The sequence below is a fragment of the Sarcophilus harrisii genome, chromosome 1, assembly GCF_902635505.1.
Source record: "Sarcophilus harrisii chromosome 1, mSarHar1.11, whole genome shotgun sequence".
In the NCBI taxonomy this organism is placed as follows: Eukaryota; Metazoa; Chordata; class Mammalia; order Dasyuromorphia; family Dasyuridae; genus Sarcophilus; species Sarcophilus harrisii.
In genome coordinates, this window is record NC_045426.1 from 265,782,933 (window position 1) to 265,806,181 (window position 23,249).

General features: G+C 36.0%; 1 protein-coding gene across 1 annotated transcript in view; it reads right to left on the reverse strand.

Annotated features, from left to right (window-relative positions):
* Positions 1-23,249, reverse strand: part of FAM20C (FAM20C golgi associated secretory pathway kinase) — a 151,286-nt gene that overhangs the window by 13,859 nt on the left and 114,178 nt on the right. Inside the window, exons 4-6 of the mRNA XM_003761493.4 lie at positions 22,375-22,467; positions 19,305-19,420; positions 568-748 (exon numbers count right to left, since the gene is read on the reverse strand). Of these exons, the coding sequence (XP_003761541.2) occupies positions 568-748; positions 19,305-19,420; positions 22,375-22,467 (390 nt within the window). The remainder of the gene's footprint in view (positions 1-567; positions 749-19,304; positions 19,421-22,374; positions 22,468-23,249) is intronic.

Here is a 23,249-nt window from a genome sequence, read left to right on the forward strand (position 1 = left end):
GTTCTGGGTGATTCAACTCCAGATTTAGCTCTCTTTTTAATGCAATGGGCAGCCACACTAGCTTCCATGGCTTCTGCTAAGTCACCTAATTTCCCTGGTCATCAGTTTTTATATTCATAGCATGAAAGAGCACTTGGTGATCTCTAAGGCTCCTTGAAGCTCTGGAGCAAGGATTCTTAACCTGGGGTTAAAATATTTAATATTCTGATAACTATATTTCAATATAATTGGTTTCCTTTGTGAGTTTATATATTTTGTTTAATGCATTTAAAAACATTTTTATGAGAAGGGGTTCATGAGTTTTTCTAGACTCCCAATGGCACAAAAAGGTTAATGAGGCTCTGCTCTAAATATATGATCCTAAGTCATCATCTAACCAGTATTTTAAACTTCATTTTAAAAACCAAGAAAGGAGAAGGGAGAGAAAAGGGGTTACAGTGGGACATGAGTCTTTCATACCCTTCCAGGAGTGAAGTCCCTAGCTTTGGGTACCCCCTCCTGACTGAGATGAAAGCTGTTTTCTGCTTTCTGCCTCCCAACAGTTGCTGGCACAAGGGAATGACTCACTCTGCTTTTTTGCGTTTGTGGTACGACCGTCTCCATGGATTTCGCCATGTTTTCCTCTTTGCCAGGGACAGGTCGGGCAGAAAGGCTGCAAGAGATCCTTCTATTTGATCGGGCTTCCCACACAGAGCATGTTCCGTAGAGCAGTAATATGAGCACTCTCCGTAAAAACAGATGTTGTTGGCTGATGGAAAAAGAGACAACCCGCTAATTTAAAAAGAATCCACAAAAATAAACATACATAAAAAAAAAAAAAAAAAAACAAATAAGAAAACCATTCAATAACTTTCTACTGAGAAGCAGCAGGGTATAGTGGAAAGAATGCAAGACTTAGAATTTGGGGAGCTCTAGATTTAAATACTGACTTCGACATTTATTACTTGTGTGACTATAGGTGAGTTGCTTAATATTCTGGACCTTGGTTTCTTTGCCTATGAAATGGGTCTGATAATAATACCTGTAGTATCCACTCCACAGGGTTGTTGTTGGGATCAAATGAGTAAATCAGAATCTCTTTCAAGCCTTAAAAAAAGATTATATAAAAAGTCTCAAAAGTCATGTGAGATTTGAAGCTTTAATAGCAATTAAAACTTCAAACTGCACTGAGACTTTTGGGATACTTTGTATGAATGCCAGTTTTTATTGTAGTTCAGGTAAGAGGAGAATTAAATTGATGCCAAAAAAAAAATCACTCATGTTCTTTTCACTGAACTTACATGAAGCCTGAGCAATGACCACACATTCTTCTCATCCTTTCTTGGAACTTTGGAATTTCCCAGTACTGAGTTCTAAGAATGCAATATACATAATTCTATGGAAAGTTTATTTTATATATAAACCAATTCTCTAAGAATCACAGAAAGTTTCAGAGTTAAAGGGAAATTTGGATACAATCTAATCTGATCTTATTTTATAGATTGGGCAACTAAAATCCAGGAAGGTGAGGTCACTTGTTCAAAGTCACACATCTAGTTATTGGCAGATCTGGGACTATAACCCAGGCCTGTTGGCTTCCAGTTCATTCTTCTTATGACTAAATCACAATATTTTATAAAAACATGTCAAATACACCAATGAGCAAATTCTTCTCAGGACAAGTCTATACCAGCTATCCTAGTTATTCAGATCAAAACCTTGTAAGGCCATGAGCTTCATTTGCCTAGATAATTCCAATGTGTCCAATCAACTCTTTAGTCTAAACTCCTCTTGGTGTTACATTAATTTTCTTTTCTTTTTTTGGAAAGCAATTGGACTTAAGTGATAAGCCCAGGGTCATATAGCTAGTACATTAATTTTCTTTTCTTTTCTTTTCTTTTTTTGGAAGGCAATTGGAGTTAAGTGATAAGCCCAGGGTCATATAGCTAGTAAGTGTCTGAGGTCAGATTTGAACTTATGTTCTCTAGACTTCAGAGCTGAGACTCTATCTACTGAGTCACCTCGCTGTTCCTTAATTCTTTATAAATAAAGAATTCTTAGGTAGATGATTTAGCTGGATTGCCAAAGGGTCTCTTATTGGCCTGGCAGCAGGAATGAATATCCTTCCTCAAGCATCTGACACGAATGAGTTTAGACTTGATTGCATTTTATGTCTCCCTTTGAAAAAAAGCTGGCTCAGAGAACCTCTATTCTTACTTATTTCATTTCTTCCCAGGTCAGTAAAACAAGCAAAAAAAAAAAAAAAGTGCAACAAATGTGTCTCCTTTTCCACCCACATCTCACAAACTGAGCTCTAAATTCCAGTCTAATTGGACAACTAGCTGTTCCCCAGATGAGAAAATTCATCTTCTTCCTTCAAAGTTCAGTTAGGGGTCACCTCCTCCATGAGCTATCCCTAATTTTTCCAATTATTGAGCTTTAGAGCTCCCCCCTCCTCAATTCTTGAAATAAACTTCTATATCTTTCTATCATTTACCTCATAGTATGAGGACCAGATTTGTCTCATTTTAATCTTCGAATTCTTACCTAGCATAGTGGTAAAAACATACATGGTAGTCGAATAACTATTTCTTGAATTGTTGAAAGTGTAGAATGCACTTGGAGGGCCAGCTAGATGGCACAGTGGATAAACCTAGACCTGAAGTCAGGAGGAGTTGAGTTCAAATCTGGCATCAGAAACTTAACACTTACTAATTGTGTGACCCCAATTGCCTTGCAAAAAAAAAAAAAGTACTTGGAAACATTTGACATAAGTAGAAGTTTGATTTAATAACATCAACCCACAATTTAAGATTTTTTTCATGCTTCTACATAAAAAGTTTTCCTAATTCAACTATCTTAATTAAACTCTGTGGGGATAGGAAGGACAATGGATGATGGTGGTGTTCCAGCCCCAGCTGTTTGTCAAAATTCTCTGGTCTTAAGAAACCTCTGTGGCCCCCCTCCCCCATCTTGAGGATGAAATACAGACTTTGTTGATTTGTCTTTAAATGTACTCCCAGTCTGGCTCTAAAGCTGTCTTTTAAGGATAATTTCACATCATTCTCCAACATGTATTCTACATTATAGCCAGTTTGATCTCTTGATGGTCTTTGAACAGAGGATATTCCATTTCCTGGGCCATAAACTGAGATTCTCCTCACTTCTTAGGTAGGTTCTACCCCGTTGAATTTCAAACTTCCTTCAGGTTTCACTTCCTTTTTTACTAAAAGCCTTTCCTCATTTTCCCCAAGTTCCCTTGTGTTTATTCTGTATGAACTTGTCTATGTGAATGTCTCCCATATAGTCCCCAGAAAGTAAGCTTCTTGAGGGCAGAGACTATTTCACAACAGAATGCTTGATGAATTCAGTTGAACTGAATGCAAAATAAAGCCCTTCTGCTTGATGGTTTCCAAATTCTCTTCCATTTTGTGGTTTATGACATATGGCTTTTGAACCAGAAAAGCTTCTGATGAGTATCTAGGTCACTAGATAGGGTTCTCCCCGAGGCAAGCAGGGAAAGGCACTGATGGGGATCTGCTCAATCTTACAGACCTACCCCCATGGAGGTCTTGTATAATTCCAATTTACTGTATCCAAGTAGAAAGCCAAATTATGTCAAACCCCCAAGGTTAAATTTCCCCTATCAATCCGTTCATGGCCCTCGCCATCTTTGCGAATCCCTTTTAGGCTAACCTTTCACAGCATTCTGCCACATGGTATCTTTCTGCTCCTCCTATCCCTATACCTTATGATGTCTTTCCTCATCCCCTCACCATGTCTCATAGTGTTTTTCTCTTTGTTATAGCTAACTAACTCCTTTAGAATGTTGAACTTCTCTATGGATTTAGTCTGCCAGCCAATGATGTACTCCCATCTCATGGAGTATTCCCTTTCTCCTGGTTAATTGTGAATTCCACTAGGGAACTTGGCTTTTCCATTGTTAAGTGTTAAAATCATTCCTTGCTAACTATATACTATCCTAACTCTGTTTCATATTTATCTCTCCTGGTATTTATTTTACCTTTTCATTTTGTCTGTAACTTCTTCTCTTAAATAAACCTATCTTTTGCCAAAAAAGAAAGGCCATTGTGAATTCTTCACATGATTGAACCCCAGAATTCACTGCTAAATTCCAACATTTGGTGAAAGTTGTTCTCCTCAATCTCATGATTGGTTTCCTGAACATCAATCTCATCATCTTCCAGGTATAATATTTCAGAATTTTGTGCACAAAACTACCTATAAGATGATTCAATCAGGAAGTGGATTCTTTCTGCTGAAAATCAGACATTAGCATTCCCAGAAAAATAATACCTTGAAGTGACTAGATTTAGAGCTGGAAGCTATTTTAGCAGTCTTCTAGGCTAACCCTTTTTTTTTAAAGATGAGGAAAATTAATCTAAGAGAGGCAGACATGTGATTAGACTTCCTAGTTTCTAGTCAACTGTTCTTAACTAGTGTGTCATGTTGTTTCATGAATTATTTTCAGTCCTGTATACTCTTCATGACCCCATTTGGGGTTTTCTCGGCAAAGATACTGAAATGATTTGCCTTTTCCTTCTCCAGCTCATTTTCTGGATAAGTAAATTGAAGCAAACCGGGTGAGGTGATTTACTCAGGCTCACATAGCTAGTGTGTCTGAGGCAGGATTTGAATTAGGGATAATGAGTCTTCTTGATTCCAAGTTCAGTGCTCTTATCTTATTGCATCACTTAACTTCCCACTACTGCATTGTACCATTATTTAAAAGGGTCCTATCTAATCATGAATTCTCTTCAGAAGTCGCTACCCAACAATTTTACTGATAACTTAAGTCAGTCACTTTATAACCATTCAAAATTATTCTGAGTGACTCATTGTTCCCAGATCTGCTAATAAATCAGTGTTGGGGAAGGTCCCCAGATATCAGTCACATGGGCAAGTCACACATACACCTCCCCACACACCTTGTGTATACCTGGAAATTGTCCTGTCCTTTCCTTGCTACGTTGGAGAGGAACTGAGTTGCTAGAAAAAGAAAAAAAATTTTTTCTGACATGGCCTATCTGAATTGTCTATCTCATTACATAAGTTTGCAATAAAAGCTGGCCCCTCTTTGAAGCCATCCCAGACCTCCAGTGATCAGCCTCTTGACTTATTGATACTTTGAAGTACTTGCAATAAACTCCTTTTAATTCTCTTTGCTCTAAGTTTGTCTTATTAATCAGGGTAAAAGCCCAAATAAATAATGGAATCTTGAGCTTCATGTATGCAAACTCTACAAACATGTTATTTATTTATTTACTTCATTATTCATTTATTGTGGCTTCAATTCTTTGGTATTGACACCCTATCCCCTCTCTCTCAGCTCCTTTTACGAGACTCCTGGGTAGATAAGCTAAGATTCAAGCCCTGTTCCTAATCCATTCAATCAAAAGCATTTATTAAGAGTTTCCTATGTCCTGGGTTCTGAGGAGGTTAAAAAGTCCCTGCTCACAAGAAGCTCCCAATCTAATAGGAGAAGAGAAAACACATAAATAACTAAATATAACAACATATATATGGGATAAATGGAAAATAATCAACAATGGGAAGGCCTTAACAGAAATTAGAAAAGGCTTCTTATAGAAGAAATATTATTAGCTGGGGCTTGAGGGAAAAAGACAGAATTAAGAGAATTCCAAGCATGGGGAACAGCCAGTGGAAATTCCTGGAGTCTAGGATGCTACCCTAAGTAAAGTTTAACTTTGCAATTATTTGTGGCAGACAAAACATTTTTATTGGATCTGATAAGCAAAGAAACAATCCTAAGGAAATATCTTGCACTGCAGGAAAACAAATAGCTGATGTCTGATATTTACTAATGGAATGATCAAAGAAAGATCACTCAGTACTTGTGCATCTGTTGATACTGTTTAATTTGTAGCCTCCCATTTTGAGACAATGTGCCTTTAACAGAATTACTGAATCTATTTACACAGGAAAGCTGTTATCTGATCTTCCATTATCTTGGTCCAGGAAATTTGTCTATTACATACAATACTCTCTTGTTGCATTTAAGGGAGCCAAATTTTAAAGGCATAATTTTAAAGGGGGAAGGAGGTGGAACACAACAATGATTCCACTGCAGTTCTCTCAGAAAGTATCCAAATTCAATGCAGAAATGGGTTTCATTTGCATTTACATATGAATGTAACTTTTGTTACAATAAGAGTCTATCATTCCCTTTTCATTTTATTAAAGAAAGCACCTGGGATTAATGATTAGGGGGTCATCACTAGAATAATATTTAAACCTACAATAAAGTGTTAGTTTTCTCTACATTTCATATCAGCTTTTATATATGGAGAGAACCCTTATGCCTCTGAAGCATGGTTCATGGCCTACTGTCCGTCCAAATCTAGCTTTTATTAAAATTTATTCATATAACATTCATTTAATAAGCACAGTAGATACCAAACCAAAAATTAAATAATCCATATTTTCTAGGAATTTATCTCCTCTGAGGAGTGGTGATAGGAAGGAATTTCCCATTTAGGGAGAATTTTTGGAGAGCATAATAATAATAATTCACATTTAAAACAAAACAAAGCATCTAAGTGAGAGAAGCCATCACACTGAGAACCCAAATCCTCTGGCTCCAAAACCAGAATTCTTTTCATCTCTCACAATGCTAGGCCAGCATTAAGTGAAAGTCCATTGTATGCAATATATTTTGATAGGCCCTGGGAAAGATAAAAAATTAGAGAAGAGTCCCCATCTCCCAAGAGGCTATCTCCTAGGGTTCATAATATGTCAACACAAATCTGTAGCATAGATAGTAATATGATGAATGTATAACTAGATTCAAAAGGGCTGAAATTTGATAAATGTGGTTCATTTACCCTTGAAAATCTAAAATGCTCTCAAGGTCTCTACTGTTAACTTTCGTAAACTGAGATTCTGAATTTATTCTTGTGACTTTAGAATACTGACAGAGAGAGGGTTATTATGTTCCACTTGACTTTAACTGCCAAAGGAGAAGCAATTGTCTCATGACTGTACATTGGACAATCTTAATCATGGCCCAGGATTGACTTTTAAATTCAATTGGCAAAGCAGTAACCCAAATTCTTAATAGGCTCCTAGGATTAAGTATTGGAAGAGAATTTAAGAGTTTATCTAATCTAGCTCCCTTGTGGGATACAAAGGCCCCAGTTGGACACTGACTCCATTTGGGGTTTTCTTGGCAAAGATAGTAAAGTGGTTTGACTTTTCTTTCTCCGGCTCATTTTACAGATGAGGAAACTGAGGCAAACAGGATGAAAGTGACTTGTCCAGGTGTCTGATATTGGATTTGAACTCAGCTTTTCACCTGCTTTACTCACTATGCCACCTAAACTGCCCAGTGACAGAACTGAATTTCAAACTCAAATCTGACACCAAATCCAGTGCTCTTCATTGAAATATGAAAGCAGGGCTGGGACAACCCATATGGCCAATCTTGAAAATTTCCAAAGTTAGTTTCCTAATCTCTGACATCTAGCAGCCCTAATTTTGGTAAAATTGCTTCATCTCTCTCTTAAGAGGAGCTAATGTTCCTAAAGCCCATCATTTAATTTAACCTCCTCCCTCCCATCCCAAATACATCAAAAACTCAACCTGAGTGAATCCTCTGAGAACCATCTTTCAGAACCATGCAAGTTCCAGCTACTGAACTGTATGTTGCCCCAGAATGTTTCCACCTACATCTTTTTCCTCCAGATTCAAAGTCCTTTTAAAAGTAGCATTAATTAATTTTTGTGACTATTGTTTTTTCAACCCAGTTTTATCATACAATGCTAATAACAGTGATCTAATCTACTGCTGCTCAGAATTTAGCCTGCCCCTGGTTGGTGGGATGGCACACCTAGGCAACTCATACCTGTGTACATTATTAAAGCTTTTTCAAATTTTGTATGGAAGGAGGAACAGACCTGTCAATCATATATAAAGTCCAATTCTGTGAAATGCATGATATGGCCTGAAACAAAGGTTTTATTTAATAATAGAATGACTGACATTTATTCATCAGTTTAAGATTCGTAAAGCCCTTTCCATCTATCAGTTCATTTGATCTTCACAACAACTTGAGAAGATAGATCGTTTAGATATTATTAATCATTCCATTTTGTGGACGAGGAAACCAAAGATCAGAGACAGAAAACAATTTGCCCAGGTTTGTGTAAGTATTAGACACAGGGTTTGATATCAAGTCTTTTCTGACTCCCAAGTCCAGTCTTCTTTTCACAATATCACACTGTCTTTTCTCTTTAAAATACAGAAAAAAAACAGTCACAGAAGAATTCGGGGTGAGGAGGGGGGGGACAATCTCCATGAGATCATTTGGTCTGAGCTGAAGAGGAATACCATCTAAACATTGCTGACAAGTAGCCATCTTGCCTATATTGATTGACCTCCACTGATGAAAATCTTGCTGTGTCCCTTAATAGCCCCATTGCATTTTTGGATACACCTAATTCCCACTAGCACTTTTAACAAGCTGAAATCTACCCCCTCTAACTAAATGTCTTTAATGAGGGACCAAGAATAATTAACTAACTATTAAACAAATTCAGGTAAAGATGATTAATACTTTATTTTCTTCTCATTCAGCTTAGGTAGAACTTCATTGGGATTTAACTATTGTTAATTATCATCTTCCTTTAGTTTATTACCTTTTTCTTTGCTATTATATGAGGACAGGGGCTGGTATGGAGGCTAAAGAGAGCTCTTTCTGTTACCAGAAAGATTTGTAATTATTTATTACTTTTGGCTACCTGCTCAATGTTGAGGAGGACAATTTTTATCTCTACCATTTTTCTGCCGGCAGAAGCAGCTACTTAAGAATAACCATAGGCATGAATTCTTTGAGTCTCCTGAAACCAGGAAAGAAAAAAGAAACTTCAATTGTAGCTGGTGAAATTTAAGTAAAACTGTTTCCCAACTCCCAGAGTTGAAGGCTGAAGAAATGTAGTAAGGAGGCAGGAGCTTGCTGACTCTGGATTGGTGCTGGGACTGGATTTTGAATTTTTTTTTAAAAAAAGGAGGAAAGTCAGCATGACAGAGAGCAAATCAGAAAAGACCTTGGAATAATTCCTGCCTCTAACACTTCCACAAGTCATGAGCCCGTGAGCAAGCTGTTTTGTGTCAATGATCTAAGTTTTCCTCACTTTTAAAACAGGGAAGATAATAATTACTGTTTCAGTTTCCTTGAGATGTTAAGAAATCTCAGTAAGCATTAAATCCACTGTCTTCAACTGATTTCAACTCCTCTAAATCTTAGTGGGATGATCTCTGTGAGCTGCTGTGGTCCCAAATATCATTATGTGATGGCCAACCTTCTGATTAATCCTTCTGAACCTAACTGGACTAGGTCTGAGCCTGTTCCTCACACTGATGATAGAAACCTTTCCAGCCTAAGAGGATCTGTGTAAATTTGTGTTAGCACTGCATTCAAGAACTCTGGGCGACTTCCATGCCACAAAGAAGCCCCAAGACCTTAGTGGAAGAAATTTTAAACAATAACCAAAGTTCTCCAAATGCTTTGATTAAGCACTACTACAAGCATGACATCACTATGGGGACATCATTGTGACACGTCATGGGACATCACATAGGGAATCAGCCTTATTGTCAGAGAGCACTGAATTCAAGTTCTAATCTTAGAAATATACTGATTTTGTGACTCGGAGCACATCACTTGAACTCCTAGTGACCCAGAGGGAGCTACAAGAGATGCAGTGTAGAATTTGGAGTCTAAAAGACCTGGGTTCAAATATGCCTTAGAACCTTTAGAGATATGGTAGCCAAGTAGCCTCAGTTTTCACATTTGTAAAACAAGAATAATAATACTACTTACCTTCCAGAGTTATAATGAGGATCATTATACACTTTGAAAAGGTAAATACACTTTGAAAACTTTAAAATGTCTAGCTATCATTATTTTTTTAAGCTGCAAAGCAATTAGCAATCTGTATGAGTACTAGATGATTTCTTTTTTTTTCTTTTTTTTTTTAGTTTTAGGTTTTAGTAAACCAATAAAATCAAAGGTCTGGGCAAAAAAAAAAATTGGAAAGGAACTTTTATTATAATAATGACTTATATTCATACAATGTTTTAGGGTTGACAGGAGAAACCTATGACCCAGAAGTAAAATGACTTGAAAGGCACAAAGAAACTTAGTTTTCATGCCAAGACTAGAATGTAGGTCCTTCATCTCAAAGAGCTCTTTTTTCAATATAGTGTACAATGCTTCCTCTCTTATAGAGTTTATTTAACAATTCACAGAGTTAGACTTAGACTGTAAGCTTTCTGAAGGCAATTACCATTTCTTATGGTCTTTTGTAGTTCACATAGTATATAGTCTAGTACTTCGTTACATTAAAAAAAAACCTGTTGTTTTGATGTTTTAAAAATAATTTCTAGCAAGACACTGAAAGGTCCTTCTTCCCTAGGCTTCAACCATGCAGAGCTGATGGAATCAAGAAATCCCCACTTTGCAAGAAATACAAAAATGCGCCCTGAGTAATTTAGAAAAGAACCAACCTTTCCCACAGCATACAAAGTCTCAGCTGAGCCCCAGCTTTTGAGCAATTATTCCCAGCTTTGCTATCCATCCTCCTTAGTTTGGCAGGGATGAAACACCATTGGCACAAGAGTGCCGAATAATTCTCCCTGATTGCATTTTATTACATTCCCCATGTTGCTTCTGGAATTCATTATTTTAACTGGCTCAGCCAAAGGACATTCCCCATATTTCTAGCAGGTGGACATATTCTCTGACCACCAAGCACAAGTATGGACTATAATGGCTTAGGAATGATTCATGAATTCAGGGGACATTGTTTTCTGTTAGTATAAGGTGGAAGAAAAAATTGACTGTAGTAGGAAGCCAGTGAGCCCTAGAATCCTATGTGTTAAAGCCAGAAGGGAATTTGGAAACCTTGTTACCTTCTTCCATTTGATGGTGACATCTAGAGATGGAAAATGACTTGTCCAAAAGTACTAGAAGACCAAGTATTAGTCTTGAAACTGTTACTAAGTACAATTAGTGCCTTTTTCTGTATACTTTATGTCTCTCAATTGAATAAGGCAATAGATAGAAAGCACTCTGTATTACCTTAAAGGTATACAGCACTATATAAATGTAAGATGTTTTTTAGTATTAATAATTAATGATGATAGTAACTAGTTTTTGCAAATTTTATGAAAAAATAAGAAATAGAAAAATTAAATAGAAATTAAAATAATATATGAGCAATAAATGTATAAGTCTTATTTATAATAAAATAAATATTTCATTATGTATAAATTACATAAGTATATTAAATATTATATCATTTATAATAAATATATACATAATAATAAATTAAATTTGCCTACATAATATAGAGGAAAACTTAACAAAAAATTTTCCCCTTAAATGGCATACATAGATTACTAGCAGAACAATTTTTGCAAAGAAAATATCTTGTGAAATTTGTCCTATTCAAATAGTGTCAGGATTCTTGCATATGGTAGATACTTAATGAATGCTTGCTTTTTGACTGATGTAGTAAGCTGTTACTGGCATAAGGTGAGGGAATGTTAGTAAAACATTACTCGCATTCTTAATTCAGCCAAATTCATCAATAATCTCAGTTTCCACCATTGTTACGTGGTCTATGATCTGGAAACATTTACTCAAGAATCTGACTTTTTCAATGGAATGAAATGCTTGGAGAGTCAAGATGTCCTCAGATAAAATACTTTCCCCATCCCCCAAGTATAAATACATTTCAGTTACTGGTAGACATAAGACCTATTTGTTTGACACATTGCCAACTATTGTATGTTAAAACTAGGGATCACAAAGAAGGTTGATTCAAAACTTTAGGCTCTTTCCCATTCCATTTCTTCATTCCCCACTTTACCATTCCCTCCCTTTTTGGGCATCTAGGAGGTGCCATAGTGCACAGAGTACTAGGTCTGGAGTAAGGAATACTAATTTTCCTAAATTCAAATTTGCCTTCTAGTACTTACTAGTTGTATGATCCTGGGAAAGTCATTTCACCATTTTGCTTCATCTTCCTTATCTGTAAAATGAGCTTTGGCCAAGAAAACTTCAAATGGGGACACAACTCAAACGAATGAAATTTTTTTTCCTTTTTGGTCATCCATGAAGGATAGTCATCTAGGGCTAATAAAGCTCAATATGCTAAAGATCAAGACACACATTCAGAGAGTTTTATATAAGATTCAACATTCATCACATCACAGATTTAGGGCTGGCGATTTAGGGCATCTATTTCAACTCCTTCATTTTACATTTGAGGAAACTGAAGCTCGGAATATTAAGTGACTTATTCAGGGTCACACAGGTAAATTCTAGAAGAGATTACTATTTGAATCCAGATCCTCTGACTTCAAGTCCAGTGCTTCTTTCCACTGTCTCAACTTCATTTTGAACAGGTTTAAAAGGACGTGTAAAAAATTACACAAATGAATTGCATTAGGTTTTTAAAAAAAAAATAAATTATGATCAATTGGACACTGAACTATATCATTTTACTGTATGAGCAAAAATTGAATACCTCTCATGGTTGATAGATGTATTTTGAACATGGGGATAGTTTAAACAGAGATCATTTGGATCAGCTAAAGCTATATTGTACTTTTAAAATCTATCTTTTTATATATTTGAGGATGTCTGACCTGTGATTTCATCTGTCCAGGACTATCTTGGCAGTTCCCTTTACTGAAGGCAATCAGATAACATTCAACTGGAATTTATAGTCTTCAGACCATGGACCCCCCCATGTGGTCTATAGGTAAATTCTATGGGATTTATAAATGCTGATGGTTTTTTTTTAATTACAGCTTTATTTTTACTAATCTCTAAAGAAATTTAGCATTTTCTTCAACTATGAGTATAGACAACTGATGCTATTTTGAGAAGGGGTCTACAGGTGTCACCAGATTGCCAAGATTGGGGCAGAACATCCTAGATATGAAAAAAAGGTTAACCAGCCCTTTTTAGATAGTTCTCTTGGACACTAAGCAATTAAATGACCTTCTCTGATCACAAAGCTAATACATACCTGAGGTAGTACTTGAATCTGGGTCTTTCTGACTCAAAGGTCAGTCTTTTATTTATTAGTAGTATCTGCCCTCTCAGAGATGGCAAGATAAAACATCCCCCTGTTTGTTAGTCATTTCAGTTGTGAGCCCATTTAGGGTTTTCTTGACAAATTTGCTAGAATAGTTTGCTATTTCTTTCTCTGGCTTATTTTACAGATAAGTAAACTGAGGCAAACAGGATGCAATTTTTTGTCCAGGATCACACAGCTGTTAAAGAAGTGATTGAGGACAGATTTGAGCTCAGGAAGAAGAGTCTTTCTGTTCCTCAAGCCCAGTGCTCTATCTACTGCCATCCCCAAGCTGCATCCACTTAACTTCTATATCTCTTAACACCATTAGTTGTAGAGAAGGCACTGGTATGGATCTTCATCTGTGATTTCCCTATGGTAAAGTAATTAAATTCCAAGTCCAGCCCGTTTTGAAGAAATTCCTCATGGTTTGTCTTAATCTTTGATGGTCATTTCAAACTCAAAGTTGAGGCCAGAGTGAAAATGCCGGATCACTGTCCCAAATGGGAAGTGAAGTACTTCAGTCTCTCTGCCCAGAATAATAACTGACTCAGATGGTCTTTTACTTATGGGGGATGGGGTTCCATGGCCCTCTGAAATTGTAAAATGTGAACAGAAGCACTATCTTTAGCATGGAATGCTTAAATGGCTCCCTCAATTATTTTAAAGACTATGGCTGACATTTTTAATGTTGCTCCTTTTTATCTTGGTAAATTACTATTCATTAGTAGTCATGCTAGTGTGAGTCCACTGCGTGACAAAGAATGTAAAAGTAAGTTAAATAATTATTGACTTACTTCCACTCCCTAGTATTTCATTTAGAAAGCCCCTTAGAAGTCTCAACCTTATTTCACATGCCTTGGGCCTACAGGATGCTTTCCCTAATACCACTAGTAATTCTATTGCTAATCATAACAACAGATAGCATTTGGGAAGAGCACTTTAATAAAGTTTGAAAAGTGCTTTACAATATTATTATCTCATTTGATCTGCAAAATAACCATAGGAAATAGGTTCAATTGTTTTTCAGTCATGTCTGTGATCTCATTTGGGATTTTCTTGGCAAAGACATTAGAATGGTTTGCCATTTCCTTCTGCAGTACATTTTACAGTTGAGGAAACTGAGGCAAACAGAGTTAAGTGATTTGCCCAGGATCACACAGCTAGTAAATGTTGAAGGCCAGATCTGAACTCAGGTCTTATTGATTCCAAGTCCTATGCTCTACTCACTGAGTCATCTAGCTGTGGCTACTTAGTATTCTCTTTCTCCTCTAGTTCTTTTATAATGAATTGTCTCTCTAAATGTTATGTTTTCCAGTAGAATGCATGTATCTAGGGAGGAAACACTGTTTTTCATTATCTTCATATCTAACCGCAGCTCTTAAAGGTGCTTACCGAATTACACTATGCTGAATTATATCCAATTGAATTGAAATAGATAATATCCATAGGTTTGTAAGCAGAAGAATGTGCTAAGATTCCCTGGACCTATTCCAGTGAAAACTTTAGGCTTATACTCAATCAAAATCTACATTTCTGGGAGTAGTCGTTTGTAGACAGACCATCTCCAAGATCATCCATTTAAGCTCCCAATTGGGCATGTTTGCTTAAATGGGCTTGACTAGAAAGGAAATAAAATGTCTCTCTCAATCTGTTAACAAAAGCATAGGATTCAGATAAAGGGAAGTATTAATTTCACTATGCTCTGGGCTGGAGCACATTGGGAATACAGCGGGATCCTGGGAAACAATTTAAAGTTGTTCATCAGCCATTCTGATAGTCCTGGATTCCTCAGCTAAGGTGAGTTCAGGACTGAAGTGGAGGAGGGCTCTGAATTGATTGAATCATGTAAACAAGCATTTTTTAAATGCCTAAAGTGTACCAGACCTTTTGCTATGGACTGAAGGATACAAAGTGGTCTATTTTGGAGAAGAAATGATAAAGGGAAAATTCAGCAAGTCTCCATAAATTATCTAAAAAGTTATCATGTAGCTGAAGAAAAAATTTGATTGTTTCACCAAAAGACAGAACTATGACCTACTGATTGGAATCTATTAAGGATGTCAATTATGGCACAGCGCAAAAACTTAACAAACAGACCTGTCCAAAATAATTTTGTTAGGCAGTGAGTTCCTTGTCACTGGAAGTGTTCAAGCAAGGGTAATTGACCATATATGCAATATAGTTTAGGAAGGATTCCTATATTGGGTGGCTTGTTAAAAGAATTACCAAGTTCTCTTCTGATTTTAATAAGATCTAATTAAGTATTCCCTGCTTACTCTCTTAAGTCAATAATGTTAAAGTCCTATGGGGCTGCATCATTTTTAATATGAGATGTTGAATGGAAATGTAGTCTTCCAGTGGATACTTTTGGGCCTTTCATATATGATTTTGTCCTTGGTTAACTGTGTTCTAAAATGAATGAAGTATTTGAGGGACTCGCTGCACTTTTGGTGATGAGAATAGAGTTAATTAAATTATGGATTTATGGAGATTGATTTTGACAAACTTATGAGCACAATTAAGGAAAAGAGCAGAGCATATTGATCTGGAAAATCTATAGAAAAAAGGCTTTTAGTTTGGGCTTTTATGTTCAAGCAAAGCTTGAGGCACAGATAATCAAATATCTTAATTGGTTTTTATCTGGATGAATTAGAGAGAGCTAGGAAAAAATCCTCTGGCTGAGGCATCCTTGTAATGTCTAAAACTGTGAGCCCAGATGAGCATCTTTCACATTAACCAGAAGCTTTCTTTGTTGATTTTCGTGCTTTGGGCAGTTTCAGTTACCTATAGCATATCATCAAATGATTTCACTATCCTGATCCTTGAGATAACTCCAGCATTTCCAAAAACAAGACAGTAACATGGAAAATTCTCTTAATGATGAGGTATAATGATATAGTAGAGGGACTAAGATTAACTAAATTTAGAGTTAGAAGTCTTGGGTTCAAATGTAAGCTTGGATAAGTCAGTTTGCCTTTCTTCTTTGGGACTGAATGACCTTTAAAGGTTCTCCTAGTACAAAGTGATCCCATGTAAAATACTATACCTAGATCCAAGAAGACCAAGCTAAAAAAAAAAAAAAAAAAATGATGCAGCAAGGAACTACCCAATAGCTTGGCTAGAGAATTCTTGTCTTGGTTTTGTGATGTCTCAGTTGGGAGCTGAACATATTGAGGGGTTTTATGAAATGAATACATTTCAATTAATCAACAAACATTTACTGAATACTTATTATAGTTATGACACTATGTTAAGGGATGTGGGGTGGGAATTGGAGTAACAAGGTTATAAAATAATGATGTTATGAAAATAACTAATATTTTTATAATATCTACTATGTGCCAGTCATATTGAGCTTTGTCTTATCACTGGGTTTTGTTAACTCTGAAGGAAAGAATGAGACTGATTGTGGAGTTCTGACTCACAAATTAAATCCACTTCTTGCACAAGTCAAGATACCACCCTTGTGATGTCACTGGTTCTCTTCAAGAAGGAAAGACAAATATCCACAACAACCACCATGTACCAAGGCACTCTACTAAGAACCTTACAATCATTATCTTATTTGATGCTCATAACCACTCTGGGAGGTAGGTTAATACCTCCCATATATAATATATAATATAATAATATTATAATATAATAATAGCATATATTATAATATAATAATAGCATATATATAGAATAATAGCAATAATATAATAATAAACAATATAATAATAGCACCTACCTCTATTATTATTCTTGTCATTTTACAGATGTGGAAACTGAGGTAGACACTGGTGAAGTGACTTACCCACTTACTAGCTGTGAGTGTCTGGGGCTGATTTTGAACTCAGGTTTTCCTGAGTTCAAGAAGATAAGTCCTTTGCTTTCTAGACCTTGACAATCCAATTAGGAAGATAAGACATATATGGAAACAGACTATGCCACCTGATGCAATTAACTATCAATGAGTGGACAACATATTATTGGAAGGGAATTACTGAAGGGGACGGAATGTTACCCTAGGGATTCTGAGAACCAGGAACCCTCAGTTTGACCACTAATTGATTGGGTGACCTAAGGTCACTTTCTCCTTATGATTATCAGCTACCTCTTCCATAAAATAAGGAAAAAGAGATCACTTCCATCTGGAGTGATCAGGGAAGTTTTCATTTATAAGTAGGCTTCTCAAAATTAAACAAACTGATTTTAATAATTTAGCTAGAATATAATGTTATTTACTGGTTTCATGATGTCCTTTGATTCCACTCTTCTAAAAGTCTTAAATGGCATAAAGTGATATTGCCATATGCACTGCTACATCTTCCAGACTTCTGGGCAATCTGAACTTCCATCCTCCATGAGATAAAACCATCCTTTATGTGTTGTTTTTCCTAATTAGAATGATACTTCCTTGGAAATAGGGACTGAATTTTCCATTTGTAATGATAGAATTTAGCACTTACTACATATAGTAGGTTTTTTATAAATGTTCATCCATTCAAAATGTCACAACTCCAAGTATATAGGGAATAATCACTAGCTGAAACATCCTAGGTTAAAAATCCAGCAACATTGACTTGGCAGTTTTTGGTGGCTACTATTATGTGAATAGCTGCATTTAAAACAACAGCATCCAGCTCCAAATCTGTTTAGGTGGTACATCTCTCTCTATTAACAGAGCATAACCACCTTGTAAAGGATTGCTGGCATTGCTTTACAATGGATGGGCAGGGACCCAAAGGGGCAGGTCAAAGTGATACAAAATGAAATAAAGCATTTATTTGGATAATTGAAGTTAAAATAAATCACCTTTGTCTGAAGAATCCAGGTAACTGAGAAAAATCTAAAAATAACTATACAGGTAATTCTCAACTCTACGTTCCAATCTGTGTATTTAGACTTCTCTTAGCTGAAATGATGGAATTCAGTTGCTAGATTGTAAGTGAAGTTTTGATAGTTTTAACTCCCCAGCAATTTTTGTTTTTCTCCTTATGTAAGATCTTTGAGAGAAAAGAACTGTTTTATTATTTTGTTATCATTATTATATTTGGTAAAGCAATTGGAGTTAAGTGACCTGCCCAGCATCATACAGCTAGTATTAAGTGTCTGAGTTTAGATTTTGAACTCAGGTCCTCCTGATTCCAGGGCTGGTACTCTATTCATTGCACTAACTGCCTCCTTTTGTTCTTTTTATATACTTATATTCTCAACAGCCCAACATACAACCTGGCACATAGCAGACATGTAATAAATTCTCAATAACTGATGTCTCTAATACAATTATCATGTATAATATAAGATAATCAAATTAGAACTCTTAGAGAAGTTGTCTAATCAAATCTGATTTTACAAAAAAGAAATTGGAAGTCTAGAGAGATTGTAATTTGTCAACAAAGATAGGAAATGACAGAGTCAAAATTCAAACCCAGGTTTATCAAGCCCAAATCCAGAACTTTTCCCACACATCACCATGCTGCATATCAGTTATATTCATACATGATTTATGTCCCTGTTGAATTACTACCTGAAGAAGGAATTTTTATCTTCTCTAAACATTATATGCCAAGCACAGTGATTTCTATATAAATAATTGAAGAGATATTTAGTGCTCATGTTTGGGCTGTGCCAATAAAAAAAATCATACCATCCAAATTAATTTATAAGTTTAATGCTATACCAATTATCAAGAGGATATTTTGAAGACCCAGATATAACCCAATGCTTTTTACACACTGTACTTAATATATTTTTGTTAAATGGATGAGTCATAGTAAACTATCTGGATGCAAATTCAATCTATTTTAACATGAAACCTCATTCCTGCTTTTAACAGATTGCCCTATAAAATTCCCCTGTATAAAATGCTTTTTAAAAACAGATTCCTCTATAAAATGTCCCAAACTGACCCCTGGGGAATTACTTCCTTCATTTAATATTTCCTTATTTATTCTGCTTTATCATCTGTTAGCAGGAATCCTGACATCACAGATTTCATTGTATTTATCTTGTAAAGCTACTAGATTTACAAGGAAAACTCAGTGCTAGCCCTTCATTAAAAAGAAAATCAAATTGACACAACCAGAGTGTTCAATAGCCCCTACGGTTAAAACAATCCAGACAGATAGACTTTTTCCCTTCCCATCTTCCCAGGATTCCAGAAATAAGAATCATTGTGGCTGTTGCTGTATAGGTGTGCAATGCTACCTGGAGAGATGAAGAATGTTCTCCACAGTTTCTTGTCTCGTGTAACATCCCTTATCTCCTTGGTCATATTGACCATCCGGCCTGCAACTGGAGGAACACGGCGAAAATCTAGGATTCTAGTAATAGAAATAACAACAATAATAACAATAATTAAACACAAAATATTGTTGTGAAGCTCTTTTACATGTGTACATGTGCCATGTATACATGGTAAAAAATGGCTCAACTCAACTGAGTTATTTTAAACTTAATTAAATGACTTAGAATCTTGTATTACTATTTTTGAAACCCAGTTTTAGTGAGGGACTGCTGGGATTAAGAGCACCCAATGGATACATCCTTTTGCTGCCTCATGTTGTGGGAGATGGACACAAAAGAGAAAGGCTACATAAATGCTGAAGAATATGTCCTTTAGCATTATGGAATGAAGCATTCTTTTCTACATAAGTGAAATTTTTTTCTACCCTTTAGTTAAAATGCTATGATTTTTTTCTTTTTAAAATTCTGAACCTAATTAACACCAAATAAATGGAAAATTTCTATATGTAAAGTAGGACAGGCAGAAAAAAAAAGTTGTACATGAAAGTGTGAATCATAGATTGCTTTTTTTAAAGCATATAATAAATTCAACATGTTATTTTTCAAGGTGTCCTACTTGTCTATGTTTGCTACTAACTTTTGCTCTGTTCTGTTCTATGCATTTCAAATGCTTTGATTATCCTCCTTTCTTACTTTCCGTTTTCCTTTTTTTTTACTCCTTCATTTTGGTAACCCCTACTTCTAGTCTCCTGGGCCTCTCAAATAAAAGAAAAATAAATACTTGTATCAGATATGCATAGTCAAATAAAACATTAAAACTATTTAATAGCTGTTAATGTAAATCTTTATATTTTGGAGTATATGATCCTTTTTTTCCTCCCTCTCTTCCTTCTCTCCTTCCTTCCTTCCTTTCTCCCTTCCCTCCTTCTCTCTTTCTTTCCTTCCCTCATTCCTTCTTTCCTCCCTTCCCTCTCTCTCTATCTCAGGAAAGAAATGAAGTTGTCACCCACTGTACTGATCCCAATACTGATCAGCACAGAAGATTTAACCTGATCTGTTCCCCTGCCTTGATCTGAGGCAATTTACCCTTCCTTAGGCAGTTTGATGGCCTTTCACTCCCAGAAGTTCATCATTTTGGTGCTGAACTTAATTAGCCCTTCTTCAGCTCCAAACTCCTGAACTCATGTGACTCAACCAGCCTCCTCAGTAACAGGCATATACCACCATGCCCATCATCCCGGTATTTTCTTAAACCAGGTGTTCTGAAGATAATCTCATTTTTTCCCAATCATCACTGACATAATTAACAAGCATCAATTTTTGTACTGTTATAAAATAGACTACTGAGGTGTACAGAGAATGTTTGCTTTTATATGAAATGACTACAGATTGTTGTTCTGAAGAACTAGAAATCATATGGGAAAATTAGTATACTTTTAGCTTTTTTGTCTCCTTTCTTCAGTCAACTGTCAATTTTTATTGCTGCTATCAGATACAATTTTTAAATTTTATATAGCTCTTTTTGGTGAACCCTGGGAGCAAAGCATAATTATTTCCTAAAGAATAAAATACATGGGCTTTGTGGCTACTGTTTGCCTTTTTTATATATATTTTTGCTTGCTCATTCTAGATATGTTACTATAATTCTGATTTTCAGACAAATGGAGGTCTCACTGTACATAGTCCCTGCCCACAAAGAATTTATATCCAAACATTTTCCCCAAATCTATTGAGATACACATAACAACTTCCTCAATGATTGTATTACTTATTTGTTTTATTGCTAGAGAACAAATGATATCCTCCTGGAGAAAAAACTTAGGATTTGCAAAGAGTGATTTGTCCTCAATGATTGATATGCTGAGGGGATGGAAAGGAAATCTGGAAATCTTTCCTCCCATTATTCACTCTTGCCTAAGTTCTTAATTTTGTGGGCCTCTGGACAGCTGCTTCCTGATTCCTATTCTTCCTGTCCCCTGCTCTGCAGGGATGGAAGCTGGGTCTCTACAAGAAAACAACAGACATTCCAAGAGCATTCTATAGGTAGATAGATTCAAATTAATGATACCAGTTGAAGGGAAACAGTATGAAACATCCCCAAAAGCAGTTCATTGGAAAATGATTTATCTCTGACTTGGACAGAGCCATTCCTTAAATAGTGAAAATTAGGGTAATCATTCTGAGGAACTCTGCTACTACAGGGATAATGTAGTTTGAGCTTTCATGAAAGAAAAGATAGGCTGGAGATAGAATGGTGATGCTAAAAAATAAACCTAGGTTTCTCAAGTATACACAATCAAGGCTATAGTGGGGTGGGCTGGTAATATCCTATTCCCCTTTCCTACCAACTGGTACTTTCCTAGTTGCCTAATTCCACTAACAGATATCTCCTACCACTATGGCCTTAAGACTTTGAACACATTCTTTCTACTAAGAAATTGCAAGATCCTTGAGAGCAGGAACATTTTAATTTTGTCTCTATATTCTTAACATTTATAGTACCCAGTACATAGTGTTTAGAAATACTTTATATGTCTTTCTCTGACATTTCCTCTCTAGTTCCCCTTTTTTATCTGTATTTAACTGTATTCTATCTGTAAAAAGCATTATAGTATATGTGTGTGTGTGTGTGTGTGTGTGTGTGTATGTGTATAAAAGTCTGATGTGACTACATTGAGCTATCGATTTACCTTTTACTGATATTTAGCTCTGATGAACATTAGAAATGAATTCACATTTTTGATGCAGTTACAGCAATTGCTGGTGAAGGAGGGTGAGGAAGGAAGGAGGGAAAAACGATTCAATATTATGTAGAGTTATACTTTATCAGTGTAGGATTACTTGCGTTGGTATTTCTCTCACAGAGAACTGAAATGATGACTTTTGGGGGGCGTGGGGGTATGGATGTGAGAAGGAGGGGTTCTCCAGACTCACCATGGGTTTGTTTGAACTAAGATTCTGTAATTCAGTGAAGCTAATGATGGGGCAGATGCACTGGGATTGTCAGCAAAGACAAGAAATGATAGCTTACCTGTCCAGATGAAAGGCAGCAATCTCAGCATTATGTCTTTCATAGTCAGAGAAATAAAAAAAGTCGGGAGGTGTCTCCTGCTCCCTGGTTTGCCTGGGAAAAAAGAAAGACACAAAAACAGGAACAGATGAGCTTGAATCGATATCTCACTGAGGAATCAATCCTCCTTCCTATGGTAATTAATCACACAAGAAACGTTTATTAATGTTATATATATGTTATATGATATACCAAGCAGTGGCTGAGTTCTCACTGGAGTGAATTTGAGGAAAAGAAAGACAAAATGTACTTTTTGTCAAAGAACTTAAATTCTTTTGGAGGTGATCACACACACACAGGTAGATGAAAAATCTAGACAAAGAGGAGAAAAGTCATATTGCTTGGAAAATGTAGATTATCTACCATCACAAAATTCGTTCCTATTAATGAGCACACCAAAAATCCTTTTCTTTGTTCAGAATTTTGAATGCAATGTGGAATATAAACAAATAAAACTGATTTGCCTGTTTCCATATGATTTTGCTTTGAATAACTAAAAAGTGACAAAGAATTGGGATGGGAGATAGGGAAAGGGGACTATCCTTTCACTTTCCTCTGGGGATCTCCTGAAAGTTGACCTGTCAAGGTGACCTAGTCTTCATTAAGGACTTAAATGCTTTGGTCCCTAAGCCAATAGGGACCCTCATTCTTGGTGACAGTTTGTCCTCTGGTTCCAACTTTCTTCCATTGGCCTATTTACCAGTTCTGTACCTATAAGTGATAAAGTACCTAAGTAGAATGTAAATGCCATCAAGATAAGGACTTTTTCCCCCTCCAGCTCTGCCCGATATTATGTCCATTGTGTTGAACTAAATTGAATCAACATGAATTAAAGT